The 20,990-nt window shown below is 34.8% G+C and overlaps 2 protein-coding genes across 5 annotated transcripts; one reads left to right on the top strand and one right to left on the bottom strand.

The window, feature by feature from the left end:
* The first annotated feature begins 5,279 nt into the window (after positions 1-5,279).
* Positions 5,280-6,540, top strand: LOC136348747 (uncharacterized). The gene has a single exon (XM_066299878.1). The coding sequence runs from the start codon at positions 5,576-5,578 to the stop codon at positions 6,362-6,364; it is 789 nt and encodes a 262-aa protein (XP_066155975.1). The 5' UTR covers positions 5,280-5,575; the 3' UTR covers positions 6,365-6,540.
* Positions 6,541-8,421: 1,881 nt separating this feature from the next.
* Positions 8,422-20,924, bottom strand: LOC136348742 (FGGY carbohydrate kinase domain-containing protein). Of its 4 annotated transcripts, none has more exons than XM_066299866.1 (10): positions 20,815-20,924; positions 19,146-19,382; positions 15,266-15,666; positions 15,052-15,212; positions 14,844-14,993; positions 14,583-14,790; positions 12,684-12,831; positions 10,967-11,041; positions 10,720-10,903; positions 8,422-8,675 (listed from the first exon to the last, which is right to left on the bottom strand). In XM_066299866.1, the coding sequence occupies exons 2-10, from the start codon at positions 19,329-19,331 to the stop codon at positions 8,497-8,499; spliced, it is 1,692 nt and encodes a 563-aa protein (XP_066155963.1). In that variant the 5' UTR covers positions 19,332-19,382; positions 20,815-20,924; the 3' UTR covers positions 8,422-8,496. The 4 variants fall into 4 exon arrangements, with proteins under 4 accessions (XP_066155963.1, XP_066155965.1, XP_066155964.1 ...); XM_066299868.1 differs by lacking the exon at positions 20,815-20,924 and having other exon boundaries at positions 15,266-15,503; positions 15,555-15,666; positions 19,146-19,535; XM_066299867.1 differs by lacking the exon at positions 20,815-20,924 and having other exon boundaries at positions 10,720-10,870; positions 19,146-19,539.
* Between the last annotated feature and the right edge of the window lie 66 nt (positions 20,925-20,990).

Below are 20,990 nucleotides of genomic sequence, written 5' to 3'. Positions count from 1 at the left end.
CAACACACTCCTGAAGTTTGGCACGATCCTCCCGACTCACCCTGTATAGTGTGCTTGGATAAGCAGTTATAGATACACTTGTGGACAAAAACGTGGAATATTTTAAATCCATCGTAGTTTTATATCAAAATAGTTGATTATAAAACAATAAACATATTATACACAAACATACGAATACTTTTAAAAATATTATAAAGAAAAACAAGTAAGTTCATTTGTAGAAATATTAAAAAAAAATAAAAACAATAAATTATGCTGGACAAAATGGAATACTTCGTGAAATCTGTTATAAACAATAAAAAACTTTAAATAAACTAATACTTTGTGGCATATCCTTTCGAATCGATAACAGCTCGACATCGATGGTGCAAAGAATCGATTAAATTTTCACGAATGGAAATAGGAATATTCGCTCATTCTTTCTGCAGGACTTTCCACAACTCATTCCGGCTGGACACATTCGTGTCTCGAATTTTTCGTTTTTAGTGTTTCCAGAGATGGTCAATCGGATTTAGATCCAGCAACTGAGACGGCCACTCTACTACCGGGATGTTATTATCATTCAGCCAATTTTTTTCTAATTGGGACGAATGTTTAGGGTCGTTGTCCTGTTGGAAACGCCCAAGTAAAGGCATGTCTTCGTCAGAAAATGGTAGAAATGGTCCTCAAAGATGGCTTTGCATTGAAACCCATCCATAATTCTCTCGATTTTGATCGACAGTCCAACGCCGGATCGAGAAAATAATCGCCATACCACAACCACGTTTCATTATTGGTTTTTGATGGTTGGGGTCAAAACTTGCCCCCACAGGTCGACGAACATAGCTTTTCTCATGAGATTTAAAAATATTAACTTTAGTTTCATCACCGAAGAGAACATTACTCCACTTTGTAGGCGACCAAAACAAATGTTCCTGAGGAAATTTAGTTCTGGCTCTTGTGTTCTTCTTAGAAATCAAGGGCTTCTTCAATGTAATTCTTCTTACTGATCCCCTTTCGCACAACTGACAACGTACAGTGCGATCGCTTATATCGATGTCACTATTGTTAGTGTTTGCTTACTTTATAATCCTGGAGGGCTTACCAGGATCTGCAGATGATATTTTTTTTATCTATGAATCGGTAGTAGCATTCGTTTTTCTCGGACGTTCAAGTTTCAGGTCACGTTTCACGTCCCCATAAATGCCAAATTTTTTTTAAATTTTGGAAACGGCTCCTTGGCCGATTGTTAACGTCTTTACAATGTCTTTTCAGTTGTAGCAATCGCGTAACATTTGGACTATTGAATTTCGAAAATCTTCCGAAAAATACTTTTTCTTTGGCATATTTTGTATAAAATGCACCACACAATCCAACTAAATGACTGATAATGTTCCCATAAACGACAACACTACCATAGTATTCCATACTTTTGTTCAACAAAAAAATTGTTTTTAAAAACAACATTCCCAAGCCAAAGATTGTTCAGTGAATTTAGGAACACACTTTCAGCTTATCAACAAATTTGAGGACATAAAACAAGAATGATCACCAAGAAAATTTTTAAAAAAATATTCCATTCTGTTATTCATAACTGTAGACACTTGGTCTATACCAGGTGCCAATTTCTGGAGCTTAACCATAATGTTATAATTAAAGATACAGGGTCGGTTGAATTGGGGCAAATTTACAAAATTTGTAGCTCTAAAACGTAGGTTCAATTATAACACTAATAAAAATGATTAATATTATAATTATTATAATATTAAATATATTAATTATTATTTAAAAAAATAATTTTAATGTTTGACAAATTTTGAGGACTGTGGGAGGTATTAAAAAAAAAAATTAATTTTGGAAAAAAATTTTGTTGTTTCCTCTGCTTATTTTGCGATATTATTTAAAATAACTGTCGCTTTATCATTTTTTCAAATTTAGATTTTCAACCGATTTTTGAAAATCAACATCAACTTTGCTTTTTCTTATGGGCGCCATCTTGGATTTTCGCATTTTCGTATTCTACTTTTTTTCTAATTATGGTAATATATCACAAATTAAGGCCCATTGTTGCAGTTGGATGGAAATACCAAAAAATCCTATTCTTGCCTTGGAAATATCAGTTTGTTGGCATAACGCAATTTTTTTATTTAAAAAATAAAATATTATATTTATATGCTGTTCACAGGTACGTTATAATTAGGACATTTTTAACACTCAATCCAAATAGAAAAAAATCAACTCAAATTGGCATTCTAACCGATTGCATCATAGTGATAAAAAGAAATTTTATTAATTAAATTGATAAAAAAAAGTAATTGACCAGTTTACTCACAAACACTTGTATTCTGGAATATTTTAACACCCTGTAGACGTTATTGTCATTTTTAGAAAATCCTAACAATAAGCACTTCAACTTCTTGACATTATTCGTTTTTTACAGCCGTTTCCATTATCAATATCAATTCTTGCTTAATGTTTGAACAGGCTTAATAGGAATTTGTTAATGTAAGCCCTACTGCATTGAATATACAGCGTTTGCAAAAAGTATTGTGACATAATTATAACTTTCGTAAACCCGATATTTTTTTTAAATGTTTAAATTCGTATAATTTTATATAAAAAATGCATTTTATGCATTATTTTCGATGTACAAATTTTTTACCCCTATCCAGTTACTCCTACTAACTTTTCATTTTTAAAAGAAAAGGTATGCCTTGTGATATAACAAATGAAAGGTAATTCAATCAGGAATACAGTAATATATTCCCAGAATTAAAATTGGACTCAAAATTTCCTAAAAACATAAAATTATTGGATAGAGAACAGAGTAACTGTCAATTACATCAAATAACATTGAAATCATTACAGTAAACGTTCAAATTGAGCTCCAGTAACAAGTTGGCAATAACGCAATCATTACTTAAAGTCTTTTACCCAACTATCCAGAGTTACTTCTGTGATTATTTCTAATTCTGTTTGCATTCTAAGACATAAATCATCTAAATCTGGTCATCTATTTTTGTAAACGGAATCACTTAAATGACCTCACAAAAAAAATCGATGGGAGTGAGATCTGGAAATCGTGGCGGCCATGCAATTTCCTTTCTTCTACAAATCTATCTGTTAGGGAAAATCTCATCAAGACACCCTCTTACAGCCATAGCATAATGTGGTCATGAACCATCTTGTTGGAACCAAATATGTATTATTGGCTACTTAACCCAATTTTCTCCAGTAATCACTGGGGCGATTGATGGAATCATTTCGTTTTGCAATAAGTGGAATTATAATGGGTCGTTTAAGATCCCCTCTATGAAAAATGAACCGATGAATTGGTGGCGAATAATGCTCGTCCATACACTCAGATTTTGCGAATGTTGTGTATGCAGAGTTTGCATCCAGGAGAGGAGAATGTTAGCGACAATTATATCCAGAAATAGATGAAGCAAAACGTTGCTTCATCGGAAAATAAAATTCCAGGAAAAAACAGATTATGCTGAATACCTCTTCTTGCATCACTTCAAAAAGTTCCTTCCTGAAATGAAAATCTTGAGGCGTCAACTCTTGGGTAAGGGTAGTTTTGAATGGTTGAAATTTTTTTTTTTTTTAATTTCTTATTGATTTTACATTTATATCAAATTCATCGGTAAGTTTGCTGGTAGACTTTATGGGGTTTTCATCGATAGATGAAGAACGTCTAGTGCTTTACCGGCACCAGTTACTGTACGAGGTCTTTCACATTTCGGAACAGCTTCCATACTACCAATTTGCTGTATTTTTTAAAATTATTCGTCAAGATACACTTCTATCAACCTATGTATATGGGACACACCTCATCCCGGTTCTTTTGCGATCTCGCTACTCCAAAAAGATTAAAATTTCAATTCTGTGCTTCTCAGATAGAGAATTCATTTTTTTCATATTTTGATTGTAATAGATGTCTAACAACTGAATTCAACCACTCATAAATTCTATTAAAATCAAAATATTTTGTATCTGAACAATTCATTGCAATGAAGCCGGTTTGGAATTTGTACGTGTTATTGTCGTTTTCTCACTCTCTTTTAAAATGAAATAAAACTGGATTGCCCATCTGCGAAGCAAAAATTAAAACTTTTAATGTTTTTAGAATCCGGACTTTGTCCTTCTTTGTAAAGGCAACTGTGAACCCAATTTTAGTTCTGAGTATACCGATATATGCCCTATTGAATTGCCTTTGATTTGATATACTGCAATGAGTACATTTCATTTGAAAATAAAAAATTTGTAAGGGCAGCTGCGCGGGGGTGAAATTTTTGAATATCTAAAATAATGAATTAAACGCCTTTTTTTCCAAATAAAATTACACGTATTTAAGCATTTTTTCAAATGCGTGCTGCAGTACTTTTTATAAGTGCGATATATTGAAGGCAGATAGTTTTCTAAACGTCTCAAGATATGAGTGAAACACTTTCCCGGGAAATGTCCCTTTATCGGTAAAACAGCTAGGCCGGCATCAATAGAATGGAAATCTAACTTATAGTTGTAGGCAGGCTACCACTTAACTGAATGAAAATTGTCCAGGAAAAGGGACGTCACGATTCCATAAGATGGCCTCCACGCATCCCAAGACCCGAGGGAGGAGTTCGGCCGCCCAGGGTTGCACGGATACGCGGAATTCCCCAGTGGGACTGGCCCGGTTAGAGCGGGACTCCCACGATCCATCTCGGTCGGATCTTGTCTGTCGCGGGAATGCTTCTTACGGACATTGTGTATAGGGTGATCCGCAAAATATTGTCTTTCCCTTGTCCATCTCCTTTCATTGCGACTTCTTGAAATTTACTTTTTTGTTTTCGGTATTTTATTATTTAATTGTTACACTTATGAGGAATTATAATTCACGATTATCTCTCAAAGTTTTCGAATAATTCGATTCTCTTTTTTAATTCCTCTCAGAAATATTTTTCTCTTTCTTTTTCGTTTCGCTTCCGATTCTGCGCTTTTCGATTTAACCATCAGAGTAAGAAGTAGACAACTACTTGGGACCTGGATTTAATTTGTGCCTTCGGTTCAGGCATTTCACATACTATAGATAACTGCAAAAAGCTACCTGCAAAACATACCCACAAGTTGATTAAATAAATTCAAAGATTGTAACGTGGACTGAATAATTATTTGGATAAATTTAGCTGAGGTCTCAGATTATTTAAATATTTTTCTTTTTAACATCTTAACAGCAAATTCAAAAATATGACTACCGAATGTTCAATTTATATTTGTCCATTTATCTCCTTTGCGTCTTGTGTATAAGCGATAACTCACCGATAAGGGATCTATATTTGTACCACGCTTCTACGATGATAAGTAATTGAGTGTATCAGTGATGGGTTTCATGCATTGCTCTCAATTTCATGGAAAATTAACCCACATGTGAAGTGAAACACCACCGAGACCATTTAATTTTATAAAGCAAATCCCGTTATACAAAGAAGCGCCAGTCTCTTACGGTAAAATCCACATTGAAGACCCATTCGCTAAAACAAGAAATCTTTCTCTTGCGGACCAGTTCATAGTCAATAACCGGTGAGTTGCCTCTTGAACTACAAATTTTTTCACTATGAAGTATCTCGCGAGTGTGTTCACACTGATGGTGTCTTTAACAGTTTCACTAGTTATCTCTAATCCAGTACTCAGTAAACACTCAAAAAGTGTCGACAATAAGGAACGCATTCTATATGATCAAAGGCAAGAGGGTGAGTTCAATATTAGAGCAGACTTAAAGAATTTCGTGATCATGATCATACCTAAGAACTCGGAGTCGGTAGATACTTCGGGAGGTGGTCTTCTGGACCTCCTCGTCAGGGCGCATTCGAAGCATTCTGGAAAGCATAGCGCTAAGAAACATCAAGACGGGAGCGAAACAGGAGGCGAAACTATGCATTTCATCGAATCTAAAACTGCGCCCTACCACGTAGATATTACTAAATCTAGCAGTCACCTGAGGAATGACGAGATATTAGCCACCCAATCCCCTCCGGTCAACCCTACTGCCCTTAAGACTGTCGAAGAGAACAACCAACAAAAGAAACTAAAAAAACGTTCTGCGGTGGCAACCACGGCGGCCGCCCTGATGCGCAAACTTAGGTCAACCAGACTTTCCAAAGCGTTCGTGCTGACGGTCCCTGAGGACGACTTTGTCTTGAGTAATACCGAAGACGACAAAAAGGTGGTGAAAAAGGATGGATTTAAGAAGAAAATAACGAATAAGAACAAGGAGGAATGGGCTCTTGTGGGTGCGCTAGAGCAGTGCGGTCCTGGAATGGTGCGCGATTACGAGGGAATTTGCAGACTAAAAGCCGTGGATAATATTCCTGAGGATGCTCCAGTTGTTGACCGTGATGAGTGACGATTTTACATGATGTTATAAGTGTTAAATTTAGGTAAATTATTTGTATTTAGTTAGAGCCAACTTTGTCGAATCGTAATATGTAGTGTATATTGTTAGACACCTTCAAATAAACGCGTCAACCTTCCTTAGATAAATCCCTGTTTTGATGAATGATAATTCAAGAAATTTGAAAATAAATTTTATGTTCTTAATACGAAACGTTTTCAAGAATTTTTTCTGTAAATGCAAAAACGTAAGCAACAATAGGCATCTTTAAATTGAAAAATTACCCCCTAAACCCTTAAATAAATAATAATTTCTAGAGTCCATAATCTTGGAGATTTGGAAGAACTCCCAAAAAAGTATGAAAAATAATATAATTTTGTCACTCAGAAGAAGCAGTTCAACTGGGCCTAAATGGTTGGTAAAGGTAAGGTGTAAGGTGTGCGGAATCGTTTTGGTCACCTCACTTTCTGTTTCTCTATTTCTAATGCGAACTTCTGGTATTTACTCTTTTTTGCGTGCACTTTTTCAGAAAGTTTTTTCTTGCTCGATGGCTAACATTTGCTAATGAATTGTGTCTCTTGATAGAGACCTCTTCAGTTGATGCCATTTGGTAAAAGTTTGCAACCAGACCTAATATGATTTATGGTTCCTGGACATAAACCACATATCATCCATTTTTCATAGTTATTAATTGTCATAATTTGATACTGTATCTAAGAAACTTCAAATTCCGATGCAAATCTATATGACATTCTAACCCGGTTCAATTATTTTTTTAACTTTAGTTAACTTTCAGTTTTTCCGAGCACCCCGAAGGTCGGTTTGTCGAGTTAATCAAAAAAACCAAACATGTCAAGCATACAGGAAATTATCTTACTGACGGCGTGTGTCGACTCCTTTATGCTCCATGTGGACCAAATCTTCGAGTTTAAGGTCTATTGCGACTTTACGCTTCGTTCCAGCTCATATATTCGAGGTGCTTAGGTTAATTAAGTGCAAATTAACCTAAGCACCTCGAATATGTGAGATGGGTATAGGACATGGCAGATGGCGCTGCTAGGATAATTTGCTGCAGATTCAACATTCATGACGTCGACGTTGTCCAAAAAAAAATCATATGCCTGCGTTTGATTGGCTCTCTAACGCAAATAGCAGATATTCGTCATATTTGACCTAACCTGATCGTTTCTCACAAAACGATTTCTTTGTGTTTTTGAACATATAATTTTGTACCGTTTTACATGGCCTGTCTTCGCCAAGCTGGAGTTATAATAATTCAACGAAGTTTTCAAACCTTGGAAAACCTTCCATTGCCATTAAATACCCTTAGGATCCACAGATCAATTCACAATTGCGAACTTCATGTGGATAGTAATTTCCATAGAAACAACGAAAAATGCAAAACCTACAAATCCCCTCTTGTGTTTGGCTAAAGCTAAAAGAAAGTGTCAGATTTGGACAACGACCCTCATTGAGTTTTCCAGAGTATTCAATCAAACCTGAGTAAAAAAAAGACGAGCTTTAGCTGATTTATACATTTCTGGACTTCTTTCTCCACCCGACCCTCCGGATAGGGTCCCTCCGCCATCACTATATATTTTTTAAGTTTTTGCTGTAAAATTTAGAGAACAATCAGAGCAAATTATTGAGATTTGAGCTATGAATTTGCTGTTATATGCTCCGAATGAGTTTCAAGCATTTTTGTAGCAAAGTTTAAAGAGTTTTCATCGTAACTTAGTTAAAGAGGATAGGAAATGGAACATGTAAAACGCGCTTCTTGGGTAAGTTTATACTTTGCCGATAGGTCTCATTATGATTTTCCGCCCATCATCTTATCAGTAGTTTTAAGCAGAAATAAATTGGAACTCACCGTTTGATCTATCCGATCCTCTTTATCAGGCGATTGAAATGTACCTCAATATGTGGATAGTGCTCAACATCCAGACAAAGCAAAAATGCATTTAATAAAAATAATGTAGATTTCCATTGAACCGGGAAAGTGGATTGCTGGAAAAATCTTAGGCTTCTTATAGGGAGTGTCCGGGTGAGTCATAGAGGTACACAAAAGATATCACTTAAGCCATCTTTAGTAGTAAAACCATATGTGTTTGCCAATATTAAAACATATTTTGAAAGAGTTCTTATTATGATCCTTCCATCAGTTCCCTGTATTTAATTTGATCATCATGCATCTTTAAGAAAACCTGGTATTTCTTGTCGTGAAAAGCTGTTACGTCAGGATCTGGAAATACAGCTTTTCCTTTGCCACCCATCGAGTGTATAGCGTGCTCCAACGAATCAAAATGATTTGCAGCCACAGCACCTACATTAAAATTAACTTGAGCTAAGGTCATTTAAATGCAGAAGATACCTCTAGAGTGTATCAATAACGTTTTTACTTAACATATCTTCGTAGAAGTATCGAAAAACGTATCTTCGTAGAAGTATCGAAAAACGTATCTTCGTAGAAGTATCGAAAAACGTATCTTCGTAGAAGTATCGAAAAACGTATCTTCGTAGAAGTATCGAAAAACGTATCTTCGTAGAAGTATCGAAAAACGTATTTTCGTAGAAGTATCGAAAAACGTATCTTCGTAGAAGTATCGAAAAACGTATCTTCGTAGAAATATCGAAAAACGTATCTTCGTAGAAGTATCGAAAAACGTATCTTCGTAGAAGATATGTTAATGCGAAATATTACTTGACTAATTTTAAAGCTCGAAGCGCACTGGTAGAAAATCTACAGGGTATCCCGAAATTAGGTTTATCAGTGTTTTATCAGTGTATTATGTTTGCAAATAACTTCAAACGATTTCAAAAGATAAAACAAAACTTTTAATGGATTTGACTCGGGACTTCATGGTAGCCACAGAAGTTTACTGCCCCTGACTAATCCCTGGATGGGGAAAATATATATTCAAAAAAAATCTTATCTGTGTCTCTTTCCAATTCCCACATAAATTGAAAATTCATGTTGAAACTAATCATGTTTCACTAAATTTAAAATATTCTGTGTGGTAAAAGTGGGTGTTTTTTCAGTTAAATATGTGTAAGATCATCAACAGGGAGACTTTCCATGATGATATAAAGTATTTAGTTCACTTTTAATAGCAAGAATAGAAAAGGGCAAAACCAACGAATTCGCTACCACACGAGCGCTTCTCGTCACTTGCCAATCTAATCTGCCTGTCCCTTTTTGGCTTCTGGTTTTCCAGATCTCGCGAGTCCTTCAAATCCGAGGGATAAGGTACCTGCTGGTCCCTATTTCCCACGAAGGCTCTCACACATGGCTTCTCGATTTCGCCCTTGGTGGTAGCGATCTCGTTCGACAGTGCTTTTCCTTAAGACGGCCTTGTCAGCCGGCCCTTCGTCATACTATCAGCTCGTGATGTTACGCTTTATCACTTAAGGACTAATAAATCTGCGACATATGCATATCCCTCCTTGTAAATGTGGCCTTGTCGAGGGACAATATTGTATTAAAGAACAAAAGGCCATGATGTTGCTTTTGGAGTAACAAATTGCAGAAACCAATTTGGGGGTGAAAATTGGAACAGACGTAAAATAGTATGGGAGTCACCTCAGCTTCCGTATAAGTCCAGAAATTGATAAGTTGCTGACTTTTGTCGCTTTAGTCTCTGGCTCTTTCAGTGTTCACGCGGAGATTTCGTCTCTTTGGTTTACAGTGGGAGATTCTGATCTTCCATGATCCGGTTTTGAACCAAGTGACACTCTTACCCAGTTTGTTGCAAAGCCGTTTGAAACTCCGATGATCTGATCGTTCATTATCATACTATTTAATTTGTACTAATCTTTCCGGGACATCATGTATAATTTTCTTAGTTTAAAGAGAACATCCTGTATACTATCTCATTTCTAAATTTGACAAACAATTTTAAATTGTTTTCGAGGTACTGATATTTGAAGACGTTGAAACATTTATGAGAACTTAGGTGGTCGCAACCTCCATTTGATACTTGGATACATGGTAGAAATATCCGTGAAAAATTTAAATTTTATTTTATCATACTAATATTATTTATTATTAAAAAATGTACTTAAAATATTCTTAACGCCTTTGTAGAGTACTTTTCAAAAACATTATCAATTTTCTTCAATTACGAAAAATTAGAGATGAGTTAATCAAAAATGAGGATGCTGTATTTGATGCGATGGCAACGCAATGATCTCAACTTGACATTAAATCATAAGAAAGTTAACATCCATTTTCCAGTGTAACATGGATTAACATGGGTTAACAAGCCTATCACCTGCACCGGTTTCCTTAGTTTTAGATTCTTTGATAATCAATTTTTTTTTCAATTCGTCGTTAATTTCGGAAGGAGCACCCTGTATTTAATACTAACCTAAAATGGCAGAACCCAGCAGAACGCTTTCAATTTCATCAGGGCATATAACAGGGAGATTGCATACGTTGGCCTGGGCAGCTGTAAAAATTGGGTTCTTACTGAGGCCACCACAGATGAGAGTAGATTTTATATTCTGGTACCCTGAATCCTTCAATCGGTCTATTATTTGACGGGTTCCGTACTTAAAAGCATTACGTTGCAGGACAGAAGTACATGCAATAATGTAAAGGAAAGGAAAACTCACCGATAGAGCCTGCACCGTGGCCAGATAGAGCATGGCTAAATTTTCTTCATCGCTGTTTAATGTTAATCCAGAAATCTGCCAATAATGATTATAAATATAATTTATGAATTAAACCTTAATGTGCAGGGTGTTTAAACTTGGCGGGTTTTGACGGGATACCCATATTACCAGAAATAGAAGAAAACTGATGTTGGTGTTATAAGCCTAAATGTTAGGGAACCCCTGGAAACCCTGATAGATAAAACAGGGTTAACTTATTTTTAACACGTATTGAGGTACGCGTTGAGTTATTCTTGAGAAGAGATTCGGGCCGCTTCTCATTTGCATGACGTCGAAATGACGTATTTTGAAAAAATAAAAAAAAGGTATTAATGGTACGTGATTTTTACGTCATTCGAATACGGCATCGTCCGAATCTCAAGAATCTTGAGCCAGAAAGCTTTTTAATTTTGATTTTGGTTTTGAAAATTTGAGACACGTGATTCTGTTACGCTGATACCGTCAAAGGATGTAAAAACTATTTGACATCTTATTTACCATTTAATCGCAAAATCGTTATTGCTGTATTTGTATGTTAATCTGATTTCTATAATATTATGGTGCTATACGATTAAACTAACAAATTTTCAAAATTAATAAAGATGTTCAGTTTACGCAACAACAGAAATTTTGAAAAACCGAGCCTATTTCCTTAAAGGAGGAAAAACATAATTTTTTTTTTTACATTTTTTTTTCTTTAGAATTATAGAGAAACATCTCTGGAATATTCTAGAAGAATTGTGAAAATAATTTCGAGTGCCCTGCATTTGTTTCTAAATGTGCTATGACGTCAAGTCGTCCGAACCATACCAGTGGAGACGCACGGACGGAAGAATATATCCACCCATTTTCTCTTTACCAAGATGTGCAAATTATGGGCTCTTGCATGAATCTCTCGAATATTTCTCATTTAACGCTATAAAAAAATAGCAACAATAATTTCTAAAGAAAACCTTTTTTTAAATGTTGCCTTTTTTGGATTCTTCGGAATTTTCATAGCTTTTTAAATTCGTGCAAAACGTATTTTCATAAATTAACGATTTTTTTGGGTACTTCTGTTACAGATGAGTTTACCGACCTTCGCAGCGTACCTCAGAATTTTAACATGTATATTTTAAGCCGCCATTGTTTCACGATTGATAAGTATTTAAAAAGAAGTGCTTTGTAGCTATTATAGTCAACAATAACTATGTAAAATTACAAATCAAACGACGCACTAATTTCCGAGAAAAAATTCTTAAAAAACAAACTCTCTGTATATATTTGTCCCTTAAACCTTAAGAGATCTGCAGAGCCGTTGACAAAATGGCCGCCGAACTGTTTGTTGTTTCCTCGTTGCGCTGCGTTCCTAGAGTTACCAGTATTACGACGTAGAAATAACCTCATTTAATATTCGCGCACGCACGCACGCGCACTGATTTTGAAATGCAACGTTTTTAAATCAACACTGTTTCTTTGAAGTCACAAATACGTGATGGAAAGCAATTTTACCGTGCGAAAATGGCCATGTTTCGCAGTAAGCGCTTAACATAGGACGAAAATGTTTCACCTATAAGGGTTTCTCAAAATTTTCAACAATAATATTAGTATCAGTTTTCTTGTATCTCCTCTGGAAATGAGAATTTTCTGTCAAGACACTCTAAATTTAAACAACTTAAACACCCGCGTCTGTCCATACCATTCCCTTTAATGTTGGATTGGCCAGCAGTCTATTGCCGTGAAAATCTGGATAAACATGGAGGTCTCTGGTGAGATGTGCAGGATTGCTAAGCTGCTGCTTTTTGGCCAAATCGTATATTATGTTGTTCAAATATTCGATGATATGCCTGGAAAGTAGTCGCTTTCAAAAAGATAATTGTTTTTGTGTTAGATGCGCGAAATATTCCTTCGGTGGATGAGATGGTAAGTTTTATCGATTGAAAATCGAATGAGACCGGCAAAGAACTTTTACGCACGACTTGCAAACAATCTTTTTTTCGAGGCTTGGAAATGTTTTATTAACGCTAATCGCAAAGATGTTCGATCTTAATTTGTGTGAAAACCCATCCGCTTTGTTTCACACACAAACGTATCGCTTGAGCTTAAAGAAAAAAATATAAAATATTTTTATGTACTACTGATACTAATTATAATCTGATAGAAATTAGGTATGACTGATAGATATTAGGCCAAAAAGAATTGACGATCGACGTCCACAAATGCTCTGCGCGGAGTATCTGCGCTTCCGTCTAATCTCATTATTCGACGTCAGCTAGTTTTGGAACATCACGTGATCTCCAGCGACGGATAGCAAATTGCTCTGGAAACACGTCACAGCTCCGGCCAGAGGATATTTTTTTAGTCTTGTATGGTTCAAATCGCGCAACTATCTATTCACGTCACAAAATCTAACGATTTAGAGCCGCCTTATGTAAAATGATAAGACATATAAATTTAATGTGCTAAAAAAGAATGAAGATATATTTGAATGTCTAATATAACTCTATTTTTTACACGGTTGCCGTTTAGTCTGTTGAAGTTTCGGTTTTGGTGTGTTCTTTATTTATCAAACTAAGGCGATAGAAATTTGTTCATTTGAGCTCTAAAACAGTGCTCCTGGTTATTTATTATCGGTGTTGTTATTATTATTGTTGGTATATAATGCCCAAATTCTTAAACAGTCGATGCAAAGAACTTGTAGCGCCCCTTAGCAACTCTATTTTGAAAGAGATTTGGAAAATAATGTGCCCTTGTTACCACTGACTTCGGTTAGAGAGTTAAATTAAATTATAATATTTTGGATTGGAATATTATAAACAATTTTTGTCAAATTTGAACTTGAGCTTGCCTACTGTAAGCAAGATATCAGCGGCAATGTGAGGCCACATTCCCTCGAGGAAAATTTAAGGAGAAAGAAGCCAATGACTGACATATCACTGTTAAAATGTTAGTGCTATCCGCAATGTAATTTATTATATACAGTGTGACCCAAATAAGAGCGGGACACCCCTGTAAAATTTTTATTTGTGGTTCGGTTTTGATTATTTTTTTATATGTTGTAAAGCATCAAAAACTCTAGTTTGTGAGAAGTTCTTGTTGTGCTCACTTAAAATCCAAAATCTAAGTATACCAACTTTGGTGCTGATGCTATAAAAACCCAAAGAGTTAATCAGGTATTTTAAAATAAAATTTAAATGTTTAACATCCTGTAATTTGGAAACACGCAATATTGGTATAAGCCATGTGATCTCGGGTTTTTCCATGCCCCGTTCCCAATGAATCACCCTGTAGTATTAAAAATGTATACTTTCACGATTGATTTATATAAACTTTGAATAGATGCACGAGACATGCTCTAAATGAATTTCTGAGAATCCTCCGTAGATCCGATGGTGTCCCGTTTAAAAGATGCAGGTTTCTCGAATACTACACTGAACCGCTCTGTTTTTTCCCCATATTGCATATTTAGATATCAATATGTTCAGAATTTCCAAATGTGCGCAAAAGGGCTTTCCCGTTTAATCTTTTACTATAACTCAATTCTTCAGAAAATATTGAACTTTTCTGAGTTGCAGTCGGATCCTATGTAGGTACCTACATGTTTTCTGGTAACTTTTTTCTTATTCCTGAAGTGGCTGGATGACTATCAATTACATGATCCACTAACTTTCCAGTAGCACTTTGACCTCCTTCGTTCAGCCACATACCTGGGATCATGGCGCTTTTATAAGGACCCCAAACTCCAGGGGCAAATATGGCCTCCTTTGCTACAGCCATGTGACAAGTTGATGTTCCACAGATCAGTCCTAATAGGTTTCATGATTCTAAATTTTTTTTTACGTTGAATTTCGGATCATACCAACTCTAGTCTCGAAGTGAGGATCGATGTTATCCGCCTCGCAACCTATTAGTCCTAAACCGCCTGCATGGGCGTCTATCATTGAAGTACCAACTGGAGTTCCTGGAAAAAGTCCTAATTCTTTGGCGGCTCTTTCAGATAAGCCATTTCCTAGAATCAATTTGTCCCTTAGAGCGTTGGATATTTTTAATTTCCGTTGGAAATTTACCCACTGGGGCTCCTGGATACTGGACGACTGATCCAATTTTGCTCCAGTTGTCCTGAGCCAAATCCAGCAGGCCTATTTGTTCAAAGAACGTTCTATTCCAAGATTCTGTACCGTCTACCTTCATTTGGTAGGTCCACTTACAGACTAGAGAACAAGATGATCTAAAAAGCAGGATTAAAATGCCAAATGAGTCAACAAAAGCCACCGCAATTACCTGGATGTTGAGTCAGTGGCTCGCCATGTTAGGAAATCTGGAAGATCGAAAAAATATCCAGCCTTTTCCCATGTATCTTTCAGGTATTTCTTCAACCATAACAATTTAGGTGTTTCCATTTCTGGAAATATTTTTCCTCCAACGTATTGCAATACTGGATGATTGAAACTATTAATATATTCAGTTTCCTTCACTGCCCTGTGGTCCAGCCATAATATGACATTTTGTTGGTTATTGCCTAAAATTTTATTTGCTTTCTGATTAGAATTATGGAAATTTTCAGTTCTACCAGAAGGACTGACTGTGAGAGGATTTCCAAATTTATCTACGCAGACCAGTGAACAAGTCGCATCGAAGCCAATACCTTTAATATCTTGCGGCGATACGCCCTTAATGACTTCCTGAGGAAAAATACACATTTGGCAACCCAAATTCTAATTGTAATTAGTGTACAGGGTTGGGCAAAACTAGCAATGATGGACACTTCCCATAAATTACTATATCTAAAAAAGAGCTAAAACACGTGGATGTTCCCTGTTTATTCTTGCGTTTTTTCCACGAGTGTGATCATACTCGTATATGAACCTATTATTTTCAAACGCCGAAAAAAATTACTAGAGCATCTTATGTATCATTATTGAATAAACTAACGGCAGAAATTGCGGAAAAACGGCCACATTTGGGCAAAAAATAATTTATTCATCAAAATAATGCGCAGTGCCACACCTTAGCGATTGTCATGGCTAAAATCCATGACTTACAATTTAAACTATTTAACCACTCTCCTTACTCACCAGATCTAGACCCAATCGATTTTTTTCCTAAACTGAATCGTGCACTCGAAGACATAGATTTTCGGCAAATGAAGAGACAATAACCTTTGTAAACAATTATTTTGCAAAAAAAGACGTCAAGTACCATTTGGATAGATTGAAGGGATGGGAGCTTTGCTTTGACCGCTCGGAAAGTGTGCAGGCTTACAAGGAGACTGTGTAGAAAAATAAAATAAAATTGAAGAAAAAATGCCTCGTATCTTTATTAGGTCGGCAACTTTTCAGGCCACCCTCGTATCAGGATGGTCGACCAGTGGGAATTTGGTAAGAAGCAAGGAATATAAACTTGAATAAATTGTCAACATTAATTCTAGACCTCAAAATCTGGATGTTGTGCAAACACAGGCACCAGTATTATTACTTAACCCTTCGAAAACATGTCGGAATGTAGGACCTGCGCAGTCATTGATTCTGCAGAGAACTGCATTTTTCAGTGTCCAAATATTGGTGAACAAAGTGAAAAACTAAAGTTGTCCGTCAGAGAATCTTTGCTAGAAGAAATTCTAGAAAGTAAAATCAAATGGAACTGATGCAGCAGCGCTACTTCTGCAATAGCTAAAGGAAAAGAAAGGATGGAAAGCAACATTCGAAATGCCTAATCCTACGGAGCAATATTAACTGAACGAACGCAATAGGGCCATGATAAAACAGAAGCCCTAAATTTACGCCCCCCAAACTCCCAAGCCTTTGTCCTTCAGCAACAAGTCTGAATGGATGCGGGTTTGAATAGGAATACAGAGGGTTTTAGGCTGTAGGTGCTGTAGACAATCACTTGCTAAAAAAATTGTGTCATACAAACACTTACAATGTGTCATGCAAGAACACTGAACGCGAGTTCTGGGTTTTGATTTATTTAATTTTTGTTTTTTTTTATTTATTAATTTCTTTGTCTGGCGTTTTATCACAACCACTTTAAATCGCCGATTCAAAATTACTAATTTTTTTGAAACCTTAATCAATTTAATTTGTACACACGGTGCTCAAATTTTCATTTTTAGTCTTCTTTTTAGCTTTCACATTCTAGAAAATTCTTTTTATTAAAAATTCTATCATTATTATTACATATTTGGCACCATTTCATTTTACTTTTAGTCTTTTTGTATAGTTGTTATCTATAAAAAATTCATCCGGGCCAATATTCGTTGTATATCATATCTAATTTAGGTGCTATTGCTAATTAAGTGCTCTTCATTTTTATGATTAAATTTTATAGATCTTTATTACATTATTGGTAATTAATTTCGACAATTGTACTAAAGCAAGGGGGAACTGAGACATTACAAATCAAATTTAAGGATAATTCTAAAACTACAATTTCTTGCAATGGCTTAACTGATTCTTTAGAGCGATACGCATTTAGATAGGTCCATTCTTGAACTGTCCATTATTTACTCTAATGATATAAATGTGTTTTTTTCAGTTTTTTCCGCCATTTTTGGTAAATCAAGCACTAATTCGTGTTGGCGAAATCGAAAGAAGTCACGTCACCATATTTTTCGTATTATATGTATATGCCTTGATTGCGACGGCGCATGCTGCATCTATGACGCCAAAATTACGTCACAAGAGTTTCATACATGGCGGTATTTTTTCAAAAAAGAGGGCCAATAATTTTGGTGGAACACCGGCAACTATTACGTCGTTGGTAAAATCGGTTCTGAAGCAAAAAGTCCATACAACAAAAAAAAGTATTGGTTTCAAAATGCTTTTTTTCTAATTTTGACCCTTTATTGACAATTTAACACACCACCAGTAGTTTTTATATCTTTTATATCTCAAGGTATACGTATGTTGTTGGTAAGTAAAGTAACTGACAGAAACTACGCACGCACATGGGATTTTTTACTTGAATTTATCAGAATATTTTATTCTTGGTAAAAATGTGCGCATTTCTGCAAACTCAAAACGCAGCTTAAAAAATTGTATATATCATTTTACATGCGGAAGATTTAAAAATTAAGAAAATAGCTCACGAGTAAAGTATCTTTATTTTCAATTTTAAAGAAAACATTTATTATGAAAAGTTGTTTAGAATTAAAAGATAAGTCCAAAAATGATGTTTCAAGTTTCTATTGCAAAAAAAACTTTTTTGGATGTTTTTATGGTTTACCTCGTATAACAAATAAAACAAATTTATTTAAAATCCTAGATTCATTTCAGAGATGATTGAAAAATACGAATAATATTATTAGTATTTTGAAACGAAACTGGCATATTGAATAAATTTGTTTGAATTTCTGTACAGGGTAAATTATAAAAATTTCAAAAAAAAATTTTCTGGAATAGAAACTTGAAACATTATAGTTAGGCTCGTCTTTTAATTCTAAACTAGTTTTCATAATACACATTTCATCTAAAATAAAAAATGAAAGCACTTTACTCAAGAGCCATTTTCATAATTTTCGAATCTCTCTTAAATGAAATAAGATATACAAATTTATATTATTACAATTACAAAATAAACAAACTTTCAAATATTATTTTCCCATGATTTTATTACAAAAGTGCATTAACTGCACGTATTTGCAAACTGTAAGTGGCATTTAACCGCACGTTGAAGGTAAACATTTTTCCCGCACCAAATTCAAAGTGGCATTTGTTAATCTTAACAAAATTTTTGCAGGCATTGTACGTTGACGAGAATGTAGTAAATCCTTCTATCGTACGTGTGCATGTAATGATCTTGTCGCACGCTAAAATCTCATCTAACATGCCTAACGCAATGAAATTAATATACATGCACTCGTAGGAAAAATATTGTACATGCCACGTGCAAAAATATCTTTACCGCACTCAATTGCTGTAGCATTTAACGTAAATATTTCGCACTAGTCACATTAATATTCATTTAGTGTGGACCGATGAGCCTTACACATTTTCCCCTTGCTCATGTCAGCAAAATAGGGAAAAAAATAATAACGTTATATTTTTTTTCCTCCGTCGTTTTGCAAGTAATGAAAAATGGTTTACACACAAATTGGTGTGTATGGAGTTAGGAATCCGCTAAATCTAATGATGTGAATTTAGGAAAACTCTGTATATTTTACCTTGACACAACTAATAACAGCCGCCCAAATGTCGTCAGTAGACTGCTCATAGAAATCCGGTTGAACGTTCCAAGTTTTCGTGCTACCTGCGTGGTTCTTTAAGATCTTACCATTTTCAGTTACCAACGCAGCCCTTACACTTCCTGTGCCGACGTCCACCCCTACGAAATATGCCCTGGGAGTCATTCTTATTTAAGTCCCTATGTTTTCTCGTGTTTAATTCAGATTTTTAAGAACCTAGAGCAAATATCCACAGATGTATCGATTTGATTTAAGACGAGAACTAATAATTTTCATCTTATGAAACCTCGATGTTAATTCCAAGGTTGTTAACGATTAAGCGCATATAGCAGAGCGAGGGAAATAAAATCATTATTGGTGTCGTTGCTGGAGCGACTATCTACATTTTACTAGTTTGTACACTTGGATATCACTTTATTGCTGAAATATTTTAACAAACTGATAAAATTTTGTTTTCTTACTCTGGTCACCATAATACTTTTAACCTTTTAGTATTTATAGAATAAAATTTGTTTATATATACATAAATATACAAGGTGTTTTAGAACTTAAGGGACGAAGCTCCATAGAGCCTGTTTATAATTTATTCGAATCAATTTTAATCTTTAAAAATTCTTCTTTTTTAAGTCTATGAGTACATTATATCCCTTTTTCTATAACATTATTTGTTGTAAACTCAAACTTATAAATTATCCTTGATATAATGGTGAATGCAAGGTGCGTTAAAAAGTCTCTAAGACAGAGCATTTTATTGGTTTTAAATTCATGGCAATGATAAATACCAACTAAACCTATTCAGACAGGCAAACTTATTAAACGAGGCCAGTAATAATTATTATGAACTTTTTTAAATGACTTAATTTAGTTTTGTTTTGAATTTACCTATATACATTTTTTCAAATAGGATGACCGTTATATTGACTATTTACTCTGTTGAAGCATTCCAACGTGAAAAATATGTGAGAAATCCAGTCTTCAATTTGTCACCAGATATGAAAAGTCACGTTTGTTCAGATAAGTCACGAAAGATGAAAAAATAAAATAATGAAATTGAAGCATGGCCAAACAAACAATAGTAAATAAACATTACAATATTTGACCTCATGGATAATACGAGACGTCTTTAAGTAAAAAAAAATCATGAAAGCGATGAAAACTTTTCAAAAATCAAAATTTATCATAAGAGTCCAAACTGAGGAACGTTTGTTTACGTTTGGGTTCTTACAAAATGATACATGGTTCTCTAGGAAATCGGTACTCTAACATAGTGATCGTGCCATGGGGTCAATAATAAGGGGGCGATAATAAAAGATACTGAATGTTGCATAATCCTAATACCATTATATTACTATAGAAATTCTTTTTTCTTTATAACGCGTTTTGTTATAAAAATTTGAATTTACGAATTCCTCTTGGTGTAATTGTGTGCGTAATGTGCTTCTAAGAATGTCCTATAATTAGAGTTTTATTGATTTGAAATGCGTGGCAATGGGAAATATCAACTAAACTTATCTAGGCATGCAAATCTATTAAACTAGACAAATAATTGTAATTCTGAATCTCCTTAAAAATCACCTAATTTATTTGTCTTTTACATTTACGTTATACGCTTTACATTAAGTTTATCTTTGTTAAACAAAATACTTACTATATTGACTGTTGACTCTGTTAAAGCGCTCGAATCTGGAAAATATGAGAAAAAATAGTCGCTTTCTTTTCAAGAGTCGGTAGATTTGAGAAAAGATAGTTAGTATGTATCGGAATTTTTCGGAGATCTATAAAATATCGAACGAAAATAAATCCTAAAAATTTTAGGCGTGCGCA

This window comes from Euwallacea fornicatus, chromosome 35 (genome assembly GCF_040115645.1).
Source record: "Euwallacea fornicatus isolate EFF26 chromosome 35, ASM4011564v1, whole genome shotgun sequence".
Classification (NCBI taxonomy): domain Eukaryota; kingdom Metazoa; phylum Arthropoda; class Insecta; order Coleoptera; family Curculionidae; genus Euwallacea; species Euwallacea fornicatus.
This window is presented reverse-complemented; position numbering and strand designations above follow the sequence as displayed.

Excerpts from the sequence above, each read along its gene's own strand:
- LOC136348747 (XM_066299878.1), top strand. The coding sequence starts at position 5,576 with ATGAAGTATCTCGCGAGTGTGTTCACACTGATGGTGTCTTTAACAGTT.
- LOC136348742 (XM_066299866.1), bottom strand. The coding sequence starts at position 19,331 with ATGACTCCCAGGGCATATTTCGTAGGGGTGGACGTCGGCACAGGAAGT. Across the intron at positions 15,667-19,145 it reads CTGTTATTAGTTGTGTCAAG|GAAGTCATTAAGGGCGTATC; the intron begins GTAAAATATACA and ends ATTTTTCCTCAG. Across the intron at positions 14,994-15,051 it reads GTATCCAGGAGCCCCAGTGG|GAAATGGCTTATCTGAAAGA; the intron begins GTAAATTTCCAA and ends AATTGATTCTAG.